Source organism: Bubalus bubalis, chromosome 3 (assembly GCF_019923935.1).
Source record: "Bubalus bubalis isolate 160015118507 breed Murrah chromosome 3, NDDB_SH_1, whole genome shotgun sequence".
Lineage (NCBI taxonomy): Eukaryota > Metazoa > Chordata > Mammalia > Artiodactyla > Bovidae > Bubalus > Bubalus bubalis.
The window spans coordinates 45,445,056-45,469,787 of NC_059159.1; the positions used below are offsets into that span (position 1 = coordinate 45,445,056).

The 24,732-nt window shown below is 42.8% G+C and overlaps 1 protein-coding gene across 1 annotated transcript in view; it reads left to right on the forward strand.

Annotated features, from left to right (window-relative positions):
* The first annotated feature begins 993 nt into the window (after positions 1-993).
* Positions 994-24,732, forward strand: part of PSMD11 (proteasome 26S subunit, non-ATPase 11) — a 28,877-nt gene continuing 5,138 nt past the window's right edge. The window contains exons 1-8 of the mRNA XM_006059426.4: positions 994-1,153; positions 3,538-3,639; positions 8,943-9,067; positions 15,571-15,642; positions 16,040-16,097; positions 18,013-18,207; positions 22,216-22,360; positions 23,268-23,328. Coding sequence (XP_006059488.1) covers positions 1,063-1,153; positions 3,538-3,639; positions 8,943-9,067; positions 15,571-15,642; positions 16,040-16,097; positions 18,013-18,207; positions 22,216-22,360; positions 23,268-23,328 — 849 coding nt within the window. The 5' untranslated portion in view covers positions 994-1,062. The remainder of the gene's footprint in view (positions 1,154-3,537; positions 3,640-8,942; positions 9,068-15,570; positions 15,643-16,039; positions 16,098-18,012; positions 18,208-22,215; positions 22,361-23,267; positions 23,329-24,732) is intronic.

Here is a 24,732-nt window from a genome sequence, read left to right on the forward strand (position 1 = left end):
GATCAAACCTGTGCGCCCTGCAGTGGAAGCGCAGGGCCCTAACCAGGGCAATGCAAGGCCCCAGGCTATTGCGTTTTTGGATTGTCTTCACCCACAGAAAGATCTTCATGCTAAACTGTCGGTATTCCTTTTTAGTACTTCCTTTAAACTCAACTCTCAGTGGGCACAAAGAATGTCTTTTTTTTCTTCTATTTGACAGCTTTTTGGATGTGTGTAATATTAGTTGAAGGCACTGGAGACATTGGGAAAAAAAATCCATTTTTTCTTTATTGAGCTAGAGAGTTGAAGAGCTGTTAGACTTCTATGTGACCCCCCAAGAGGGATTAACTGAATGAATGGGGCAAAGATGATATTTCACTTTCTAACATCAGTTTTCTACAACACTGGTGCATTTAGTCACAGGCTGGCTAGGATTCTGTAGGATTCTAGCCTGAAAAGTGTGTGTGTGTGTGTGTGTGTGTCCCTCCCACGTGTTGCCAGACATTGGAAAGCATTTGAATAGGGCTATGAGTTTGAGTGAACTCCGGGAGTTGGTGATGGACAGGGAGGCCTGGCGTGCGGCGATTCATGGGGTCGCAGAGAGTCGGACACGACTGAGCGACTGAACTGAACTGATTCTTTGTCAGCCACACAGTGAGCACTTTATGAGATTGTTTATTGCCCTGAATGAATGGCTGAATGTGGAAGCTACAAAGAAAGCCAAACAGCTTTCACTGAATACCCAAGCGGGTGCTCAAACACTTCTCTCAAGGGCAAGCGAGGGAGTCGGGGTTTTAGAGGCCTCTTGTGGGTGGCTGGGGACTAGTCTCGGGCTCTCAATGGTTAGGCACCGCCTCGTTTGTTCGTGGGTAGCCGCTAGGCGGTGCCGGAGAGCCTCGTTGGTGGGCTGCAAGCTCCCCGGCTCTCATCCTCACCGTTCGGCCCTCCTCCGCGGCCCCCGCGCAGAGACTACAGCTCCCTTCGTGCTCCTGGAGTGGAGGAGGGCGGGGACGAGGGCGGGCCTTCCGGGCGTGTGTTTCCGGCGTCGGCGGCCGCGGCCGGGGACGGTGTGAGAGCGGTAAGATGGCGGCGGCGGCGGTGGTGGAGTTCCAGAGAGCCCAGTCTCTACTCAGCACCGACCGGGAGGCCTCCATCGACATCCTCCACTCCATTGGTAAAGGTCGCCGCGCGCCCTCTCTGTCCCCGCTGGTCCAGCTCGGCCTGTGTCGGTCGGCGGCGGCGGAGCGGGGCCGGGCTAGCCGGCACCGGTGCTGCTGACTCACTGTGTGTGTGTGTGTGTGAGGGGGGCCCGAGGCCGCTCGGAGCTCCCTGGAGCCCCGGGGCCCCCACCCCGGTACGAAGCCCCGAGGCAAGCCCGGCGTCCACTCGCCGGCTGCTGACTCACGGTGGGCTCGGCGCGCGGAGGGAGAGTGGGCCGAGCCGGAGCCCCGTCGCTCCCCAGCCTTGTCTCCCGCTCTGGCCGGTGCGGGCTGGCCCGGGACTGCGAGTGGTGCCGGCCGGCAGGCGGGCTTTTTCTTGAGCTGGTCTGAGAACCTCTAGTTGAGGGCCTGAGAAACCCGCTCTGGACAGGCTTTTCCCGCCCTTGTTGTCAGCCCAGCCTGCTCGGGTGGGAGCACGAGCGCTCGCTCTTGGAGTTTCCTTTTCTCCGGACGCTTGAGCTGCTACTTCTGCCAGCCCACCGCGGAAAGCTCCACTTGCAGGGGCTCTTCCTGAGTATGTTTTGAGACACCGAGGGGGCACACACCTCAGGTTGGCATTTGGTTTGGGGAGGTGGCCGAGAGTTTCCTTTACCCCCCCGTGTAGGGTGTGAGAACCAGATGTTGGGGTGGGACCGCCCGGCCCGAGGAGGTGACTAATCGTCCTAGACTTTCCCGGAGAGGTTTGGAAGAGAGTTCAGAGAGTTAGTTGTCAGCCGCGGAGTTCCGCGAACTCTTTGCAACCTGCCGGCTGCCCTTTGCCGGAAAAAATGAAAGAAAAACGTCTTAGCACTGTAGTATGATTGTCTCACACCTTGCATGCAAGTGGGGGAACTGACGTGGGAGCCCGAGCCGGTCGCCTCCGACAGTTTTCTAACTGGGATTCAGGTGTGAACAGAAATAAATTCATGATGATACAGAGGGCTATTAAATGTTCATCCATCAAGGGTTCAGATAGGGCTAGCTCTTCACTACACAGGCAGTAGTGATGTTTCTAATGTAGCTGGAGAAGATTGAATCAACAAGTAGTTCGAGAATGCATGTGTATGTGGGACCTCCAGGCTATTGACTTTTCAGTTGACTCATCAGTCCATTGAATTTTGGTACTCTTGACTTTCATGAAGAAAGGACAGTGACAGGATCTTGATGTCTTTATCTTTGGGGCTACTAGAAAAAGGGAAGAAATGGGGGTTAAGATGCATCAGTGAATGGATGATGTTGGTAAATGAAGGCTGTATTTCAGTTTGAAGTTCTGATCTTGACTTAAGTCAGTTACAGTTGCAGAACTAGAGTTATCTCAATGTTTTTTTTTTTTTTTAATGTGTATTTTTATCCTGTGGATACACACTAGTGTTTACAACTAATGTGAGAAGCATGGGTTTTATTTTTTGTATGTAGTGCCTATTATATTGTCTTTTATAAAGTGGGCGTTATGGTAAACATTATAATCAGTATTTCTTGCATGCCCGCTGTATTAGGAGAGAGTTCACTGAAAGCTTCTTTGTTAGAGTAAGCTTGAGTCATGATGGTTGACAGCCTTACTTTTTCCAGACTCCATCATGGAATATCAGAATTTTGGTTTTTGTCAAGTCATGATGCTTTGTAAGAGAAGTGATAGCTAGTGATGATTACTAAACTTATCACTACAAGCTTGAAGAGGCTGGCCGGTGTTCAAGTGGTAGAATAGTTACTAACAGTTGGAAGAGGGACTGTTAGCACAGTTATTTAAGCAGTTCCCAAATACCTTAAACTAGCTTCCCTCCTAAAGACCACACTAGAGCTGTGACAGGATTGTTTTTCCTGAATGGCTTTGTAGACCTGTTTATCCCTAACACATCCGTCAGCTGAGGTTCTCCACAGGCCTAAAGTTTATTGAAAGGCTTTTGACTTTATAGTTTTGGGACCTGGAGGTCCCAAATGACTTGGTCATTTGGTTTTAGTTTGTAGCAGGTAAATATGCAGACAGGTATGTTTAATATTTTAACAGTGCCTGGCATGGGGTGTTCCTCCACAAGCATAAAGAACTTGTTTAAATTTTGCATTAGCCAAGTGACAGCAACAGAAGTCGCCAGTGTATGTGGGTGAGGGAAATTCTAAGTGGTAGAATGAAAAGGCACATTTACATTCCAAAGAGAAGAGTCTATTCTGATGAGATAGATACATGGGACATGTACTGCATGATCAATTACTTTTTCTTGTTTAAAGTTTTTTCTTTTAAAGCTCTCTAGCATTTGTGTTTTGCTAACTGTTTGAGTTTGTATTTGGTCTTGTGAGGGTGAAATTTCCCTTAGTCTTCATTTTTTGTCAGAATTTTAAGAGGGTTTGCATTTTCCTCTCCCAGTGAAGCGTGACATTCAGGAGAATGACGAGGAGGCAGTGCAGGTCAAGGAGCAGAGCATCCTGGAACTGGGGTCTCTCCTGGCCAAGACTGGACAAGCTGCAGGTAAGTGCTCCAAGTGGATTGCTTTCTCTTCTTACCTGAGATGCTGCGTGAAGTTTCACTTTTTTGGTTTAGTGAGGGAATACAGGACTGTATCCACACAGTTTATTGGTAATGAAGTTCCATTTTATTGTCCACTTGTTGAGCTTTAGTTTTCTGTCAGGAAGTTAAGAGGCCTTTAAACTCAGTTCTTTCATGGATGACTTTTGTTCTGCAGGTGAAGGAAGAATCCTGTTTCTGTTGGGATACAGTAACCTGTGGTTTGTTTCTGCTTTGGATTTTCACTGCATTCCCTTTCATATGGGCAGTAGCGGTCTTCGGTGCTTTAATGGATCTGTTCTGACGTACTTAAGGTGGAGAGTACCTAGGCCCCTGCTTTCAAAATGACCAGGGATTTTGTATCCAAGGAAGTGATTTGCTGTCCTTTTTTCCTGATACACAATGAGTAAGACATTAAATGGAGAGAACCTTCCCAAGATTTCTCCACTGGTACCTAGGACTTTGTACCTGTTGTTGTTCAGTCTAGTTGTAATGGAACCATTGACTTTCCAGGCTCCAAGTGATATTCTGATGATGGGCGTGTCCTTGGACTGAGAGAGTCCTGTTGACCAGGAAGGCCTTTGACCAGTGAAGTGGCAATAGTATTCAGAGTAGCCTGCTTAAACTTAACATGGATGATTTTAGTTAACTTTAAAGTGATTTTAGAGCTTATCTGATTAGAATGGATTAAACATAGTTGATCTTGTGGATTACTTTCTCCCAAATTATGTTGTTATCCAAGAGGATGATAGGTATGCATTAGCAAAACTTGTTGAACTTGAGAACAAAGATCTTTCCCAATTAAGGGTGACAACTAATTATTAGACTTAATCAGTAGAAAGTTGAGTAAAGTTGTATGAAATTGGAAGCATGTATTTATATGGATCTTGCATCTTATTTAAAATATCATTAAAAAGAAAAACTGTTTTTAAGTGTTTACTGTGAACTACCTTAAGCCCAAGTGGGATTTAGCTTACTGAACCCTTGAAACAACTTGATGAGGTAGATACTATTAGCCATTTAGATACTATTACCCATTTATACTTGAGGAAACTGAGCACAGAAAAGTTAGATATCTTACTTTTACGGGCACCCAGTTAGTATGGGAGAAACAGGATTTGAATCCATGTAGTTCTACTAAGCTCATGACCTTGAGTTATAAAGGCTATTACTTTCCATAGTTATTCACTTATGAGTTATCAGTGGTAGGTGTGTTTTTTTCATTGTATGCTGACTTCTATTTAACATGTATATGGATTCCTTTTCCCTGTCAGTTAATGTTGCAGAACAGTTTTAATGATTAGTCCACATGAAATATTGAAATTATTATCATTTTTTTGGCTGTGCTGCACGTCTTCTGAAATCTTAGTTCCCTGACCAGGGATTGAACCTGGACCCTTGGCAGTGAGAGCACAATCACCAGGGAATTCCCTGAAATAATTTTTCTGTTGTTGAACCATTCAGATGTCTACTTTTTCAAGTAGAATGGATAATTAAAAACAGCATGTAGTATAGTCAGTGTTTCAGAAAACTTGTCTGAAAATGTTACTGTTTTGCTTGAAATTACTATTTCCTGCTTTACTCCCCGCTTGTTCATTGCCCCCCACTCCCTGTGATCCATACCTGAGAAGTTTAGAAGTGTACAGGGAAACCTACTGGACTCTTTAACAGGTGAATCATAATAACTTTCAGAACGTTTCCAGGTTACTTATCATTGTTTCCTAAGAAAGATTTTGAGGAGTATGTTAAGGAAGTTTGGGGCCTACATTCATTTACCCATCTTTGCTATTAATAATTGATCAGTTTGTGTTCTTTCCTTTGAATTTGGGGTTCCCTGAGAACAGAACATCTGTCTGTTCTGTTAATTTTCAATTTTGTTTTGTTACGTATTTCATATATGGCTAGAATCGCGCTGAGTAGTCTGCTCAAATAGGTAGGGTCCCTGCTGGACAGTAGACAACTTGGGAATTAATGAATAAGACTGTCTGATGCATGCTTGTGATTGAAAATTGTGGTCTTCATTATTAGATGTGATGTCTCGGCTCGGGACCTGCAGATTCCATAGCCTGAGACTCTTTAAAGGAGTGTGCTGAGTTCTGTGAGGTTCTGTAAAGGAAGTTCTGGTCATACATTTGCAAATAACTTCAGTAAGTAAAGAATGAAGAAGTGAATGTGATTCTATCAGAATTTAAAAAATCATTATGTGTGAAAATGCAGAGAAACAGGGAATATAATCAAGAATGAATAAGAAACAGTAATAGACTAAAATGAAAAATGAACTGAGTCTTTTGGCAACTAAGACGTCATTTGTTTTTCTGTTAGAGCAAAAAGAATAACTTGGAAAAGATACTGTTGTGCTAGCAAGGGCTAGAGAGAAAGGCAGATTCCTTAGCTCATGTTTCACTTCTGCCTTTTCCAGGAAGGAAAAATGATTAAGAAAAAGATAGAAATAACACCAGAAAGAGAGAATTAAAGCCAAGGTAGGTGAGAGAAGAGAGAGCAGATTCTCTTTTTCAATAAGTTCAAGTTTCTAGGCTCTGACAATTTCTGTCTTTTAATATCAAAAGAATGGTTGTAGCAGATATGTTTATAGAGCCACTGTGATTCTGAGAAAAATCATGGAGGATGGAGAGGTAAAAGGAAAATGAGGAGGGGCAAACATTATTCCACTTTGCAAAAAGATAATGAAAAGAACAAATCCTAGACACTATAAGCTGGTCATCATCGGTAAAGTTCTGGGACAGATTATTTGATTAGGTTTTAATCATATAAAGCAGTGGGTTTTTTAAGAAAAAATTATTCCAAACTCACCCTAGTTCTCTTTGGTTAGCCTTATCAGGTCAGATTTGCAGGGCTCCGGGGACAATGGCTTGCCAGCTGTTTTTGTAAATAAAGTTTTATTGGAACATAGCCATGCCCATTTGTTTACATATTACTCATGACTGCTTTTGCACTACAGTGGCTGAGTTGAGTAGCTACTGCTGAGACTGTATAACCCACAAAGTTGAAAATATTTACTATCTGGCCCTTCACAAAAAAAGTTTGTTAACCCCTGGTTAGGAATAATGATATAAACAACGTATCTGATGTAAGCAGAGTTTTTGAACATTTGGCATGGCAAATGGATCAATTGTTGACCTGGAGGGAAGTCTCTAGCATCAGGCCATGGGGATCTGTACTTGCTCTTCTGGACAGCATCTGGCATATGGCTAAAGCCATAGCAGAAGGTGTGCTTATTTCTGTGGATGATTCAGTACAGTAGAGAACAGATTTAGGATTCAGGGTTGTTGCCAAAGCCAGCAAGACTAAATTGTGTAGAAAGGAAAAAGTTATAGACTCAAACTGTTTATCAGAACAGAGGAACCTGTCTGCACAAAGACGTTATGGACTCAGTCTGAAAAAGAGTGCTGTTAGCAAAAGCAAAACATGCTTTCTTGTGTTACATGTGGCAGTCTGATCAGGAGAACTGAGCCATAACTCTACTGGTCTGACCCTACGTGGAACATTGTTTTCAGTTCTGGGTACCACAAGTGGTACGTTTGCAAACCAGAATTTATTTGGAGGAGGGCAACTAAGATGACAAGGAATCTAGAAACCAGGGTGTTGGAGGAACAGTTGAAATAGCTAAAGCTATCTAGCTTGGAGAAAGGGAAATTTAGGGAGACACGTGCATGTGTGCTAAGTTGCTTCAGTCACGTCTGACTCTTTGCGACACTATGGACTGTAGCCCACCAAGCTCCTCCGTCCATAGGATTCTTCAGGCAAGAATACTGGAGTGGGATGCTGTGCCCAAGGAAATACAAGTGATAGTTATCTTCACATATTTGAAGCCATGTGGAAAGAGACTATAGACTTATGTTTCAGAAAAGAACAATTGAGTTTGACCAAGATTGGAATCATCTGCTTTCTGAATATTTCTGTCACTAGAGATTGTTCAGAATTGTTCCAGGATAATAGGAAACGCTGTAGCAGAAGGGATGTTGCACTCGACTACTTTTAAAAAGCTATGATTATATAATTGAAGTTTGCATAAGTGCACAAGGACTTTGAGGGAGAGAAACGGGTGTAGCCTGGCATTGGCACGGAAGACTCAGTAGGACTTTAGCCGACCTGAAAGGGCATCTAAGCTCTACGTAGGTCAGGGTGACGGGGCTGGATTCCAGGTGGTGGTGCAGCACGAGCGAGGCCTGGCTGCAGGTGCGGGTGAATGGAGTGATAGAGTGGGGGAGAATCTGAGGCGGTGGGAGTCCCAAGTCAGGACCGGAGAATGGAGGGAAGGGTGAACTTTCCCATTCTGTATAGAGTTCCTTTTATACCTGACACGGCCCCGTGGTTTCTGTGACTATGCTGGCAGATGAGGATTTCAAGACCCCTAATTAGCATTCTCTGGAGGGAGAGGTTTGCTTGCCCTGAATTCGAATTCTCAGGAGGATGAGTCTACAATTTGAGGCAGTGACACTAAAGTAATTTTAACCTACATTCCAGGAGTACTTCCTTAGTTGGTCAGTTGAAATATTGTCTGATTTTCCCTCTTGTTTCTAAAGGTGCCCCCTTAGAATTACTGTGCCACCCTCTTTTCTCACACAAGAGGGGAAGAAGCCTCAGTCGTGGTCACCTTTTTTGTCATAGTTTTTGTCATAGTTTGACTTAGGTTTTATAGATGAATGAGGAATTTTAAAAGGGTACAGTACAACTTTAAGGGACAGACACCCTAACTTTCATGTGAAAAACTGGTTTAGAAGAGTGCCATGCAAATTACATTGTAAAAGACTAAACTGAGCATAACTTTAGGAAGGGAGGAAAAAAGGAACCTGAAAGTGAAGATCTCTGTTGAGATTTCCAATTTAGACAGTCTTAGAAATTAGAAAAAAAATTTTCTTTTAACTCTATAACCTGATAAATTTGTTGATTGTGGGGAAGTGATTTTGTCCAAGGTGGTTGAGGCATGGCATGTTTCCTGTTCTAGAATACTGCTTTCTGAGAGTGTGAGTACTTTGCTGTACTCATGAGATAGAGAGCCTCGAGCATTTCCCAGGATCCTCACAGTAATCCAGTGGCCAAGTGGGGAATGGAATACAGATTTGGTGTAAGCTGTTAACTTTTTTGCTACTCTATTACCTGCTGAGAATGCTTTAAATTCCTATTAAGTTTCCTTTTGACTGCTTCCAGACATAAGTACTGATTTTATTATCTTGGGTCGTCTTTTAATGGGTATTTTGTCCCTAATATTGATGGGTACTTTTTCCTGTCACAATTGCCGTCCACAGAGCTTGGAGGACTCCTGAAGTATGTGCGACCCTTCTTGAATTCCATCAGCAAGGCTAAAGCCGCTCGTCTGGTCCGATCTCTTCTTGATCTCTTTCTTGATATGGAAGCAGCCACAGGACAGGAGGTAAGCTACTTGAATGACGAAAGAGAAGAGTCTTGTTTGGAGCGAAGTCTTGCTTCGGTGAAGGAAGTGCCTGCCTGCGCTGTGGTGGTAATGTGTAAGGGACAGCTGGGAGGACAGCGCAGGACTTAGCACGTCAGTTTCTCTTTGTTGCAGGGCATTTGATACTTTGGGTCTGTTCCATGCTTTGCTTTGTAAGTGGAGATTGTCAGTGGTCCCTGGAATCCTCATTACATCAGGGTCACAAACTGATTCTTGTCTTTGAGGTATTGTATTGCCACACCTTTGTAATGTTTTCTGTGTCTGTGGTACCTCTGTGTCACAGAGCTCCTAGTGAGCGCTAATTAAGTCTCGTGGCATCCCTTCTTGGCGTGTCTTGTATGCATTTATGCCTTTATTGAGTGAGCATCCATCTGTCTCGTGTGTCCTGAAGTGACTGGTATACCTGTCCATGTCCTCTACGAGTTCAGACTAGACCCTGAGCTGTACTGAAGAGTGCCTCTTTGGAATCACTGAGCCTCTTCCAGTTCTTTTCAAAGAATTATTGTTTGCAATTCCGGAGGAGACGCTACCAAAGTTAGAACTCATTCTGTAAAAAGTGGTAGATTGAAGCAGGGTGTATGGTGGTTGCTTGAATCTGTTTGTAGGAAGAATATAGTTGTTGTCTTTTCTCTATTGCTCAGCAGTCACTGAATGTGTGCTGTGTTAGGCACTGTTACAGGTGTTAGGGATTCATTTGTAACAGTGTACAGTTACTGCTCTCATGAGGATTATATTTTAATGAGGAAGGCAGATAATGAACAAATAAATAAATTGTCAAGTGGTATAAAGGCAGGGGTAGGCATTGGTAGGTAGTTATATGTCTCATTATTTGCCATGGCCCCTGTGGGTGTAAAAGATATGAAGGGGCTTAGTGGCATATTGAATAAACAGTGGGGAACTTCAGAAACCTAGCGCGTGACGGATCTTACTTTGAATCCATGTCGTTTGTAAAATCTGGTTTCTTTCTTTAATGATTCTTTGAAGCCTAGTTTAAACACCATAAACTAACTTCATTGTAGAAAATTTATTTGTAGAGAAGTCATCAAGTTCATTTGTTTTTCGCAGAACCGTGTTTCATGATAATAGATCAAAAATAGATATGTAGATGGCTGCCTTTTGAACCAAAGCATTAGAATTATTTTTATGAACAATTTAAAAGAAAAGGTGGTGTTTCAAAGAGGTGTTACTCTTTTGTAATCCTGACTTTTAAAAGAAAATTGTATTTGTGCTCATGAAAAAGTGATGCCACATTTTTTGTTTGAATTAGTATGCCTTAGAATGAGCTGACCAATAAATGTTAGCTTGAAACAGACTAATAAATGTTACTTGGAACATTTTAGGCAGAAAAAATTAATTATCCACGCTGCTGCTTTGACTGAGCTCTTGGAGTTTGTCTCTTCCTGTAAGTGCGCTGGCTCAGTGGCTAGACCTGCAATTGTTTGATGGTCAGCTCTCCTCCTCCTGTGTCCAAATTATCCAAATCATAATTTGGTGCTCTCCTGTAATTGCTTGGGATTCACTGGCCTTTGTCTTGTGGCTCCATGTCTGGTTAGGCCCTCCTTTTAACTGTGTGTGTACATTGTTATTCTTCATTGTACATTATTTTCTTGTCAACTAGAGGCTTTTCTTCCTTATCCTACGGTGAAAGGGAACACTCTTACATATTGTGTCTTTTTGTTGTCAATGTCGTATTAGTGCTAAGTAAGACCTGTTGATCTTTTTTGTTTGTTTGTTTTTATTGATTAGTAGTTTAGCTTTTTATCAACCAGCCAGAGTCTTACTCCACTTAGCAGGTCTTTCAGTAATTTTTGTGGATTACAGATTATTTGCTTGGTTTGGAATGAATTATGAACCATCCAGATGGTTCTGTCTGCACCTCAAAGTCAACATAGCAACAACAACATCCAACCATTTATTAAAATCTGTCAATGCAATTTTCTCCAATCTTTATTCTTCACCTCTTTTTGTATTTGTTCTCTATGTACAACTGCCATCTAGTTTGGGTTCTAATTATTTCTTCTTTTTTTTTTTTGGAGGTATTGTTCACGTACAGTGAGTTCTAATTATTTCTTAGACTACTGCAAAAGTCTCGTACCACCATTTTGAGAGATATCCTACCCAGTAACCCTCTGAACATCTTATTCCTCTCTGTGCACCCCTGACTTGAGCCTTCAGTGGCTCTCGATTGCTTGCAGAGTTCATACTTTATGTTCCTCTACAGTACAGCTTAGCAGGACAGTCTGACCTCCTGGGACTCGATGAAGTGTACCACACATGCCTGGCCTGTTGGGCACTTGACTATCTGCTGAGCGAGGCCTGTACACTCTTCCTGATGCAGCTTTCCCTTCTGTGGTTCCATGTCCAGTACCCGCTGCTCTGAGATCTTTGCTTGCTGATGTTACTATGACCTAAACTCTGCAGTGAGGCACGCTGTGTCTGCACGTGTTACACCTCTGACGATTGCCTTCACGATGGACGCTTGGACGTTTGCCCCATCTCCTTTCCTGTGAGACGGTCTCATTCAGACGCAGCCTGCGTGCCTTGTGGTGTCACAGCGCCTTTCCCATTCCTCACTCATGGCTGTTCCTGGACCACGGCTGCCTCTGGCCTCCCCTGCCATACTGTTCTTTCTTTCACGTTGTTTACAGCTGTAACGCTGGCTTTAACTGTTCTAACTTTGGGGCATTTGTATACATCTAATTTTTTTTTTGGCCATGTTGTATGGCTTGTAAGATCTTAATTCCCTGACCAGGGATCTAACCTGTGCCCCTTGCAGTGGAAGCATGACATCATAACCACTGTACTGACCTGGCAGTCTCACTCTTAGCCTTATCTTAGCACAGCCTTTTTTCTTCTTCACATCATTTCAAGTCTTTGTTTCCATCTCGTTTCCTCAGAGACCTTCCTTTATCACCGTATCTAAAATACCCTCTTTTTGCTTTCTTCATGTTTATTTTGCTTATTAACATTCATTTGCTACTTAGAAGATAAATTTCATGAGGATAAGTACTGTGTCCTATTCACTGCTGTAACCTCCACAGTTTGGCCCAAAGAAGCTACCTAACTAGTATTTGTCAAAGGAATGTATGGTTCATGCCTTCTCCATGGTAGATGCTCAGGAGATATTTTGTTGAATTAAGACTTAACTTTATTGACTTGAGATACAGCCATGGGGTATTGTTACTGCATTTGTCTACGTGACTCAAGACCTCTGACTTGGGAGGGTGGAAAATTCTAGGTTCTTTTAAAATTCTTCGATTGAGTATTGGGAAAGGATAGAGGAGCAAGGCGTAGGTGGATCACTCTCATTGAAGTGTTGAGGCCTGGGGCAAAATACGAAGTTTTAGGACATTTGTAAGCCATGGAATGAAAAGATGCTTACTCCTTGGAAGGAAAGTTATGACCAACCTAGATAGCATATTAAAAAGCAGAGATATTACTTTGCCAACAAAGGTCCGTCTAGTCAAGGCTATGGTTTTTCCAGTGGTCATGTATGGATGTGAGAGTTGGACTGTGAAGAAGGCTGAGCGCCAAAGAATTGATGCTTTTGAACTGTGCTGTTGCAGAAGACTCTTGAGAGTCCCTTGGACTGCAAGGAGATCCAACCAGTCCATCCTAAAGGAGATCAGTCCTGGGTGTTCACTGGCAGGACTGATACTGAAGCTGAGACTCTAATACTTTGGCCACCTCATGAGAAGAGTTGACTCAGTGGAAAAGACCCTGATGCTGGGAGGGATTGGGGGCAGGAAGAGAAGGGGACAAAAGAGGATGAGATGGCTGGATGGCATCACTGACTCTAAGTTTGGGTAAACTCCAGGAGTTGGTGATGAACAGGGAGGCCTGGCATGCTGTGATTCATGGGGTCGCAAAGAGTCAGACACAACTGAGTGACTGAACTGAAGAGATCTAGAAGTGTTGGGGAGTTTAACACGAAGAGTATAGTTTTGTATTTGGTGACTCACCATAAGTCAGATAGAGCTACAGCATGGTCTTCAGCTTGCTGTGTTCCAGAAGCTGATGTGATTCAGGTTAGGTTCTGGTCATTTGCCTAGGAAGTGAGGCTGGATGGGTGGGGTGGGTGACTGAGGATTGGGATGGTTGGCAAGGAGAAGGGGAGTAGAGATTTAGGGTGAAGAGGGGAGAAAGAAGACTGAACCAGATCCTTAACCAAAGAGTGAGCTCAAATTCCAGAATTGATTTTACCTTCCAGGTATGTCTAGGCAGTGTCTTTGGGAGGCCATTTTTTGGTATAGTCTATCCAACTGAAGCACAGTAGCACATTTTAAGAAAGCTTACATCAAAAAATCCTTTTGAATTAAATAATTATTTTAATGGAAAAAAAGAAGTTCGTGCCAGAGAATTTCACACTTAAAACAGTAGTTAACTTTTTTTTCCCTTAGGAATTTAGTGAATAAAAGCATGTAAAAATGGTTTAGTGTTATTTATTTAAAGCTTAAAAACATTAATATCTAATTTAACTGTTTTAAGCTTTTGTACTCAAGTAAGGGCTTCCTCCAGAAGCATGGACTTCTTGTGTATTATTATCTATCCCCTTTATCTGTCATTGTTAGCATTAACAAAGCACAAAGCCTCTCAAACAAAAGGGCAGTGAGTAGCCTTTAAATTTTTTTCTGAGAACTGATGTGCTGGTTTCACCAATTATAATTCTAGATATTGCAAATCATGTACCCTGTAATTGAAAACTGATAGTTCATGTAAAAATTCTCTACTGTAGGAAAAATGTCTCTATTGACCTGAATTTATTAAGTGTGAGTTAAGGTTGGGTCAAGTTCTGGTCCCAATGGCTGATCATGACCTTTGGTGGGTCACTTAACATCTGGACTGTCAGGGAAATGGGGACAGGTAAGATGCTAGGGTAGAAACTCAGTGTTTCTTAACTAGGGGTATACATCAGAGAGGCCAACCTTTTATTCCAGACTACTGAATCAGGAGCCTAGGCATTCATTTCAGCATTGTTAAACTTGCTGGGTAAAACTGTTGGTAAGCGTTTCTTAGTCCCCCAAAACATGGAGGACTAAAGACTTTTATTCTTGTTGCTAAAAATATTCAGAAAAATATTTTCAGTTCCATTCATGTATGAACAGAAATCTTACTTTGATTTTGGTCTTTTAGAACATAACTCAAAACTGAAATTGTGATTGGCCTGCTTTTATTTCAGGTTTTGTAGAATTCATGAGGGTGGTTGAGTTTAGAGTTGGGGATTGAGGAGCCACTAGGGGGCCCCCTCCGGTGAGTTATAAAGTTTTCATTGACTTGCTGATGAATCTTCCAAATACCATGTAAAGGCATTCACTTATCTCCTGAGCTTTATTTTACCAGTTAGTTTTCTGGAAAGCTCAGTTTCTTTTTATCTTATGCTCTGATTGTGAATCTTAATATAAACTTGCAGTAACAGAAGTGATAGATGATCTGCAGCACTTAATACGTACTTGTCAGAGCTCCTGTGGCAAGGATACCTGACGGCACGTAGACCGCCTGGCCTAGAACACTTAAGATAGTTACTTTGCATGGGACATTACTGCTTGGGTAGCAGGTAGAACTGGGAGTTCAGAGTTCTTCTATAGAAAGTTTAAAAAGCCCCTCTAAGTGTTAGGCTAATTTTAATTTCTTTTTACTCACTTTCATACAAGCTAAGTTTGCTGCACTGTGATGAGAATTGTTACTTGTGCTTTGTAGACTCTGGAAGGGAAGAGTCAGCTGGGCCTTTTGAATCTTTAAAAGCAACCGTTGGAAGAGTAAGACACTTGTGCCTAGACTGAGAATTTCTCCCCTTTATGACTGATATAGTCATATGAACACATTATTGTTACTCTTCAGGGAGAAATTTCTGCTTTAAAAATGTCTCAGCCATTATAGAACTAACTCTACATTCCAGGACTGCATATGTAGTCTGGGTCCCTCCTGAGAAGGTAGATGAGGAATCTTGAAGACAAAGCTCTTTTCCAAAGGAACACAGTCTAAGCACAAATACACTCTGTGTGTAAAAAGCCAAGTTGATTTTCCAGTATGCTATACATATTGAGCCGAGAAGGCAATGGCACCCCACTCCAGTACTCTTGCCTGGAAAATCCCATGGGCGGAGGAGCCTGGTGGGCTGCAGACCATGGGGTTGCAAAGAGTCGGACACGACTGAGCGACTTCACTTTCACGCATTGGGGAAGGAAATGGCAACCCACTCCAGTATTCTTGCCTGGAGAATCCCAGGGATGGGGGAACCTGGTGGGCTGCCGTCTAGGGGGTCGCACGGAGTTGGACATGACTGAAGCGGCTTAGCAGCAGCAGCAGCAGCATACATGTTGAGATACTATGATCAAGGCATGCTCCTGAGACAGTAAACATGGATAGTAATGCATATGGAGGAAATGACAGCTGTTCTCCCGAGCAAGGCTTGTGGGAAGAACGTGAGGACATAATGTTGCATATACTGTCTCTCCCTGTTGCAGGTCGAGTTGTGTTTAGAGTGCATCGAATGGGCCAAATCAGAGAAGAGAACTTTCTTACGCCAAGCTTTGGAGGTATGTGCCTGTGTTGGTACCGATCTCAGGTCTCTAGACGTTTGACAGACTGTGATTATAAATAACACCATCCTGATCAAAAGTATTTTCAGCAGCTTTGTATTCTGTGCACCCAAAAAGATGGGTAGTAGATCTGCTCATGAGAATTGCTCTGCTTGAAGCTTTGATACAGACCTGCTGCTTGGCTCAGAAAAGTAAGCAGCAGCATGGTTTAGTCACTGGCTATAATAGGAGATAATATCATGGGCTAGATGATTTTTTTTTTTAGGCTGAATTTGATGCTATCATCAGGACTTGAATATTCAGCAGTAACAGTTCTGTGACTGTCAATCTTTGATTTCTTTCTTTGGCTTTTTTTCTCCCCTTTCCATCAGTCAATGCCTTTTCTCTTTCCTAGGCAAGACTGGTGTCTTTGTACTTTGATACCAAGAGGTACCAGGAAGCATTGCATTTGGGTAAGTAAGCTGGTGGACGCTAGTAAAGTGTCTTAGCTGGCTCTGTGTATGTGTGTGTGCGTGCGCGCTCAGTCATATCCGATTCTTTGCGACCCCGTGGACTGTAGCCCGCCAGGCTCGTCTGTCCATGGAATTTTCCAGGCAAGAATACTGGAGCAGGTTGCCATTTCCTTCTCCATCTTAGCTGGCTAAATGAATGTATTCTGAACCTGGGTACTCTTATTAGTTATGTATTAATAATTTATATTCTGCCTATATCTTAGAAGATTTAAAGTGGCTTATAATTACTGAATCTGTCATGGAAAAATGGCATTTAGAAGTTCTAAGAAACTATCAACATTAGAGAACAAAAGGGTGAAACTGCAAGTATTTATTGACCGTTACATTTAATATATCTGTTTATAATTATCATTAACATCAGTTTTAAAGATCAAAAAATTAACTGGATGTAAATACATACAGGAAACCTAAAGTGGGCCAGCTAAAGGCTTCTTTTGGCCTTTGCTGCTGCTGCTGCTAAGCATCCTAAAATATTTGCCTGCTGCTTTTTAAAAAATTAATGGATATAGCTGGACTATTTTCTCCAGGTGGAAGGACATAACTTTCATGACCTATTAAGTTGAAAAATTGCCAGTATGTAATTCTTATCCTGCAGAAGTGCTATTTTCATATGGTTCTAACAAGTAGCATTAAAAAAAACAAACAAAACTGCTTCAATAGAGATCTAATTCACAGGCCATAAAACGCACCTTTAAAAGTGTCAGCCAGTGACTCAGTCTGTTCACAAAGCGCAGCTGTCACCACTGTCTTGATTCCAGAACGTTTTCATCACCCTGGAAAGTAATCTTGTATCCGTCAGTGGTCACTTCCTGTTAATCCCCCATTCATCCTCTCTGTGTGCCCATCATCCCAAGGCAATCACTAGTTAGTTTTTGCCTCTGTAGATTTGCCTGTTCTGGACATTGCGCACAATGGAGCCACACAGTGTGTGGTCTTTGTGATTGGCTTCTTTCTCTAGCATGTTTTCAGTGTTCATCTATGTTGTAGCATATGGCAATGCTTCATTCCTTTTTATTGCTAAATAATACTCCATTGTATCATATTATCCCTTGATCAGGTTGATGGACACTGAGATTGTTTCCACTTTTTGGCTATTATGAATGCTGCTATAAACAGGTTTTATGTGGACATGGTTTTCTTTCGGGTATATACCCAGGAGTAGAATTCCTGGCATATAGTGACTCTCTTTAGCTTTTGAGGAACAGCCAAACTGCTTTTTAAAGTGGCCACACCATTGTACATTCTCACCAGCAATGTATGAGGAGAGTTCCAGTTTTCTCCACATCCTCACCAACACTTGTTGATATTGTCTGTGTTTTTAACTTTAGCCATCTTAGTGGGTGTGGAGTAGTAGCTCATTTTGGTTTTGATTTACATTTCCCTAATGACTAAATTAATGATGTTGAGCCTGGGGAAGAAGGGGTGTTTGGAGAACGTTAGTATATCCTAATCTCTTTGCTTTCCCCACCAACCCTAGTGCCTCATATTTCTTATGCAGTTTTAGGATTATTGGACAGGAATAGAGTGCGATCAAGTGCTTGTCTGAACTGGATAAGTAATTTCAGCATTTTCTGGGTGGGGATTCCCACTTTATTTGAATCTTAGGAGTAAGCTCATCGCATTCTTGGCTGTAATGTCTTTTGTATGCAGAAAGCTTTCAAAGAGATCTGTGTTTCTCTTTTGGAAGACAACACCTTAGCAGGAAATGTAAATCTTGTGAATAGATAACCTCTTTTTGAGTTCAGGCAGGTTTCTTTATCCTGAGTGTTCTTATAAGGGTGAGAGAGGGAAATAGTCCGGTATTAAAGTATTAAGATTATAGCTAACAAGAGGTATCTGTATTTTTTTCCTCTAGGTTCTCAGTTGCTTCGGGAGTTGAAAAAGATGGATGACAAAGCCCTTTTGGTGGAAGTACAGCTTTTAGAAAGCAAAACCTACCATGCCCTGAGCAACCTGCCAAAAGCCCGAGCTGCCTTAACCTCTGCTCGAACCACAGCAAATGCCATTTACTGCCCCCCTAAATTGCAGGCCACCTTGGATATGCAGTCAGGTAACACCCTTAGAAACTCATGTGATGTTTTCTTAAAGCTCGTCTTACCTCACAGGTGGAAGGAATGGGGAGTTGGGGCTGAAGAATAAAATTGGCTGTTTTGGCTCAGGCTTCCTCAGGGAAACCAGTTGGAAGGTTACCCCTCTAACTAGCTGCCCGCCTCCTCTTCACTTGCTATGAACTGCCTAAATAATACTAAGAACTTGCTTATCTGTGGTTGAACAGGCAACCTGATTGTTGGCACCAGCATCGTAGAGAGGTCTCACTTAGGTTTTAAAAAGCTCTTCCCTCTCTTCCATCTTTGTCAGTTACTCAGGATGGTAGCACTCCTTTCCAGGACTGGACTAACCCAAGTCTTTTGACAGTTGGAGACCTTTGTAAAGCATGCTAGGCTTTTCTAAAGGACCTCATATCAAGGCTGAGGAAAGGACCCCACCCCCATCCCCCACCCCTACAGGAGAGTGTAGTGAATTGCCTTCTTAAGAAGTGTGGGAACTGGGCTGGGAGGCCATGGAGTGGCAGGAGGATACTTGCAGTCAGCAGCTTTTATTAGTTATGATTTATTACCATTGTTGGAGGATGTTGGGATTGGAGGCAGAGGACTAGTTTAAGCCCTGGTGTTATCTCTTAGCAATCTTTGTTTTCATATAAAACTGTAAGAGGGAGATAATAGCTGCCATGCTTGCCTCTCAGGTATTGTAAATGTCAGTTGGCATGTTTTGTCATTCAGGTGAAGAGCAGAAGCTCTAGAAAATGGCTTTTCTAGGTTGAAATTTTAGTTTTGCGAATTTCTAGCTGTGTGATTGGGCAAGTTACTTAATTTATCTTTAGTTCATCTGAAAAATGGTGATGATAATTGTACCTCCTTACAGGATGGTGGTGAGGAGTAAATGAGCTGATGAATGTAAGCTCTTCTCACAGGACCTTGCTTTGACCAAAATTGGCACTTTCTTTAAGCCACTGCTCTTCATCATGCTCTTTTTTCATGGTCAGGAGATGACCTTGCATCATATTTCTCAGAGCAGATGAGGCCATTTTTATGTGTGCTTCCTTTATTTCTCTTTCTTCCCTAGAATTTGTATCACTGTCTGTTTTTACCTGTTATCAAGTGTGATCCTTCTACCTGCCTTTATAAAAGTTTTCAGTTTTCCAAGTCCAGTTTTTTGTCTCCACTTGGGTCTTCCTCTCAGTCTTTGAACTACCCCAGCTGAAAAATCACAGTCCTCTGTCCTTTTAAAATTGCTGTTTTCTCCTTTTCTGTCAAGCTTATTGGAAAAGCTGGAAGAGTGTCATTACTTTGGTGTCTTTTGATTTGTTTCAGGACAGTTACTCCCCTGCAATCGCTGGCTTGCGTGGAGGTTGGACACTGCTGAGCAGTCCAGCCTTCTTTGACAGCAGTGTCTTCTCGGGTCTCCTCCCTTGACTCATTGTCCTCAGGCACTCTTCCCCCTGTTGTCTCTCAAGTGTGGGTGTTCCTCAGTGTTGTTTTCTTAGTTCTTTTCTCTTCCTGGTCTCCCTTTTTCCTGTCTCATCTCATACTCTCCCGTGGCTTTAGTTACTACGTAACACACAAATGGTCTCCTCATCTAGATTTCTGGTAGCTTCTCTGTCCTGAATTTATTTAACTCTTCCCCTCAAACTATTCTATTCTACATTTCCTATTTTCATTAGTGGTATAATGACTGACTCTGGTGTTCAGGCTGTTCTCTTTGGAGTGATTTGGATTCCCTTCCTCTTCTTCACCCTTCATATCCAGTCAGTCACCAGATGAGGTTGAGTCTGTCTCCACATCTGCCTTTTCTTTTCCATCTCTGCAGTCACTGCTCTCATGAATGCCATTGGACCACTGGCATGGTCTTTTCACTGCCCTAAACGTCCCTGTCACTTCCCAGTCCATCTTGCTTACTGGTCTCGTTTTTTTGGAAACACAAATCTGATCATGTAAATCCAGTGACTCTGCATTATCCTCTTTAACGGTGCATTCTAAAGGAAGGCACTCTTTTCACGCTTATCTATGGTTTCAGTCCTAGTCACCAAATGACTTCCTGTGTTCCTGCTCTTGTGTATTCTCTGCTTGGAATTCCCCTTTCCGTCTTGTCCCCTTGACAAAGTCCTGTGCATCCTTCTAGATCCAGCTTGCATGTTTCCTTTATAAACCCTCATGAGTGCCTTCTTCACTTTGGACTTCCTTGTGAATTGTATATTCTTTGGTGTGTATTACGATACTGATCTCCTTCTGTCTGTTTTGATGACTGCTGTGAGACTGTGAGCTGCTTCAGCACCTTATTCATATTTTTATTTCCTCTATAACAGCTGTATCAGTGCTTGGCAAATGGTGGGCCCTTGTTAATATTGGTGTTGAATGAGTAGCAGGCTAGTTTTTTTTTTTTAAATGTCCTATGCCCGTTGCGATGGTTATAGTCCTCATGTGGTCTACGTTCGCTGATGTGTTTGAGAATGCAGTATACCAGTTCTTGGGCCTTATTTTACTTTTTTTTTTTTGAATACCAGTCTTATTTTTCGTCTGGTCTATTCTAGTTTTAGACGGGGAGGAAAGGAAAAATGGGCATTTGTCTCATTGAATTTGGCAGTGTTAATAATAGTGTGTTGGATATTTTTGAGGGAAGTCTCCTTGGCTACAGAGGAGGGTGGGTTTTCTTCAGGCCTCTGTGTGCTTGGTTGCTCAGTCGTATCTGTTTGCGACCCCATGGACTGTTTCTAGCCAGATCCCTCTGTCCATGGGGATTCTCCAGGCAAGAAAACTGGAGTGGGTTGCCATGCCCTCCTCCACGGGATCTTCCCAATCAAGGGATCGAACCCTGGTCTCCCTCATTGCAAGCAGATTCTTTACTGTCTGAGCCACCAGGGAAGTCCCCAGGCCTCTGTAGTTAAGTATAAGGGTCTGATTCCTATGGCTGCTAAACGGGACGCTTTCTGGGTAAAGTAAAAGCCCTGGGTATGGCACATACCACTCAGTAGTGGTTATCAAGTAGAAGTTCCCAACTGGTGTGCCAGGCACACAGGCATATGACAGGTAGGTCTGAAACATGGATCCCCTGGGGTCATGTATGAGCATTTTCATCCTTCTACTCCAGAATACTGAGTACTTTCTTCTGTACCTTGCTGTGAAAAAATTGGGAAGTCCTAAGGTGGACACATGGATGGGGCTGAGGCAGGGTTAGAACTGATATAGAGAATCTTAGGCTTAGATGCCTTTCAAGCTAGAAAGTACTATTTTTCATGTCATCCCAAGTGATAGCATAGGTTGGTAATAATTGCAGGTTCAGTCAAAGTTAGGCTTATTGGGAGCAACTCAGCTTCTCAACAGCAGAGAATTGGTTAGATAAAGTATGTAGCATATTACCCTAAAGAAATACTGCTCAAGTGTGTACAGTTAAGTTCAGCAATTTGGCCTTATGTGAAATTCATGTATTGACTGCATCACAGCAAAAGTATATCTATAAAACTGTAAATGACCAGTATCAGGAATGAGACTATATAAGAGGTTGGATTTTTTTTTTCCCCCTCTCATGAAAGCTGCTTAAAAATGTCAAGCTTAGGAAAGTTATCAGAAAGAAATGGTTGATGTTATTAAAGCCAGTAATTTGGGCAGAGCAGGGAGAGATGTTTGGGTCGCCTTTCTGACTTGTGAAGATAGTGTCATGGAGAGTGAGCATGGCCTTGTCTAGTGGTTCCAAAGGATGGTGGGACTGCTGTGGTGACGAGACGCATGAGGACCATATGTGGCTTTTAGGGTCCCCTTTAGTTGGGTCTCTAACTCGTTTGGGATTAATATTGGTAGATGATTGAACTGGGAGTTCAAAGACCTGGGCTCTCATCTCAGCTTTGCCACTAGATGGCAGTGACTTTGGGCAGGTCTTTTATTCTTCCCTGACCACATCAATAAGTAGATGAGGTTGGGATAGATTTTTGAGGCCCTTCCCAGCTGTGATATTTTATGGTTTTGTTACTTCATATGGTTCTTACCCTTTTCTTTTCAATGCCCAGGTATTATCCATGCAGCAGAGGAGAAGGATTGGAAAACCGCATACTCATATTTCTATGAGGCTTTCGAGGGTTATGATTCCATCGATAGCCCCAAGGCCATCACATCTCTGAAGTACATGTTGCTGTGCAAAATCATGCTCAACACGTAGGTGCACGTTAACTTGGGGGTATGAGCTCTCAGGTCCTTGGTCTAAGATTTTCTGCCATGTCAGGATAGCTTGGGCAGGGAGATTGGCCAGTTACAGAAGCAGTGGCTGCCACCTTGTGGGGTGCCTAAGGTGGAGTGGGAGGATCAAAGCTAATCTAGAGCGCTCTTCCTTCCTAGTCTTTTAGAACTGAGGAGACAGATTTGAGAAATATCCTTCCCAGCCCCTCGGAATGTTCTCCTCAGCGTGCAGTTCTGTCCAGAGAGTTGCCGAGCACTCGGCAGAAGGCCAGGAAATGGCTTATAGACCAGCACCAGCCACTAGGCCTCCCGGAATGGGGGGTTAGAGGAAAGGCTTGAAAAAGGGTGACAGCGGCGAGTGTGGGCAGCTCGATGTCTCGATGTTTTATAAAGAATTCCACAGAATTTTTCCATGTTTCTTTTTTGGGAATACATGAGGTACTGACTGGGATTCTTTTTTGGATCTTGGGATTAAACAGAGCTTGTGTTTTTATAAGATCTGTTATACTGGGATTTGATCTATAAAGTCATTTTGCATAGCTTTTTTTTTTTTTTTTTTTGGCCACGCTGTACAGCTTGTGGGATATTTCCCCAACCAGGGGTTGAACCTGAGGCCACAGCAATGAAATTAGGACTCCAAGTCCTAATTATTGGACTGCCAGAGAAGTCCCACTGTGGCTTTCTTCTTTAAGTTCAGTTTTTCTGCTTTTCAGCAGTGAGCCCAGAGTGGAGAAAGCCTGGCTCCTGTGGTGTGAGGGGCGTATGGATTTACGGGTGGGGGCTGATTACCTCTGTGGGCGGAGTCTTTTCACAGAAGAAGAAATTTGCCTAAACATAGAAACATAGCATCCTAGAGCAATTGACCAAGTCTGTCTTTTTTTTCTAGCCCAGAAGATGTCCAGGCTTTGGTGAGCGGGAAGCTTGCACTTCGGTATGCAGGGAGGCAGGTAGGGGATGCCTTGACTGCAATTTTGATCTCTGCTCACTCTGAGGCAGTGTGTGGTCAGTCACAGTGTTCACTGATACCGTGCTCTTCAGGTCGCCATTCTACTTTTCATTCTGCCCTCCCCCGCGTATGTTTATCAAGCTCCTTTAGTATAATTCCTGTACTGTTAGTTCTGGGCCCGAAAAGTCAGTGTTTGGTGCTCTTGTGGGTATCAGGTGGTTTGAGGAACTTAACTCAGAATTGAACTGTAGCATTTATAGTGGGTTAAGTTGCATTTGGCTTCAACCAGAAAGTATATCTCCTATGAGCTTGGCTTGAAAATTTAATGTATGGAATAATATTCTTTAAGACAGTGGAGCCGGGTAAGGTCTGGTGCACATGTCCTTCAGAGAGGTTGGATTACCTGGTGCAGAAACTAGGATTGATGGCTCACTTGAGGGCTTCTCACGTCCATACCTTCCCACTCATTTCCTGAGCTTGGGTGTGGTCACGAAGAGACCTTCGGTGGTTGGTAGCCCTGTGTGAGATGCCTTTTATGCCTGAGCAGGCAAGAGTGCTCTGTGTAAAGGTGATGTCTCAGATGTGTGCATCATCACTTCTTTGTATTTTGCTTGATTATCACTAGGAAGTAAGAGTAATCTTTCTAGGTTTTGAGTGCAGTTGTGTCTACAGAAACATTGGCCATCTCACTGTATCTTTGACGGAATGTCCACTGCAGACGATCGCCTCCATCTATATAAATGGCCCTAATTGACTTTTCATCAGAAGTTGTTTCATATCAGCCCCTCGTTTTGACCAAAAGGATATTGGTTATTACTGTAATGAAAGACTCACTGTCATATCTAGAATTAGAGGTAAGGAGGTGGGCCAAGAGAGGTGAAGTGTCCAGAGCACAAGGGCAAGTAGCTAGTACTGGTGAAGTCAGACTTTGAGCTTGGGTTATCTGGCTCTGAGTTTCAGGCTGTTCTCATCATTTTTCAGTCTGTAGGACAGATGCTGGGAACAGACTCTACTAATGATGAGTTTTGCATCATTTTTAAAGTCTGCTGTAGAAGACACTACCTTCCTTATTTAAGTACAGAGGCTGGTACCAGAGGAGCTCCTTCTTGTTCTTTGTACCTTGATGACAGCTTTCAAGCAGGAGTCAGGCCCACCTCTCAGATGATGAATGTTGCAGATTTCTTGCTGAGTGCAGACTTACTAGCTTGGTCAGGTGTCTTGTATAACCAGATTAGAGGTTGCCCCTCAACTGTTAATTATACCTTCATCACTCTGGGGTTTTAACATTCAGTGTAATATGTAGAGTTTTGATGCCTCAATTCCAATGAAAGTAATCTTGGCTTATGTCCTGCACCAAACCCAGCAGAGTGAGTTTTGATAAAGCACGAGGTGTGATCAAGTCTCA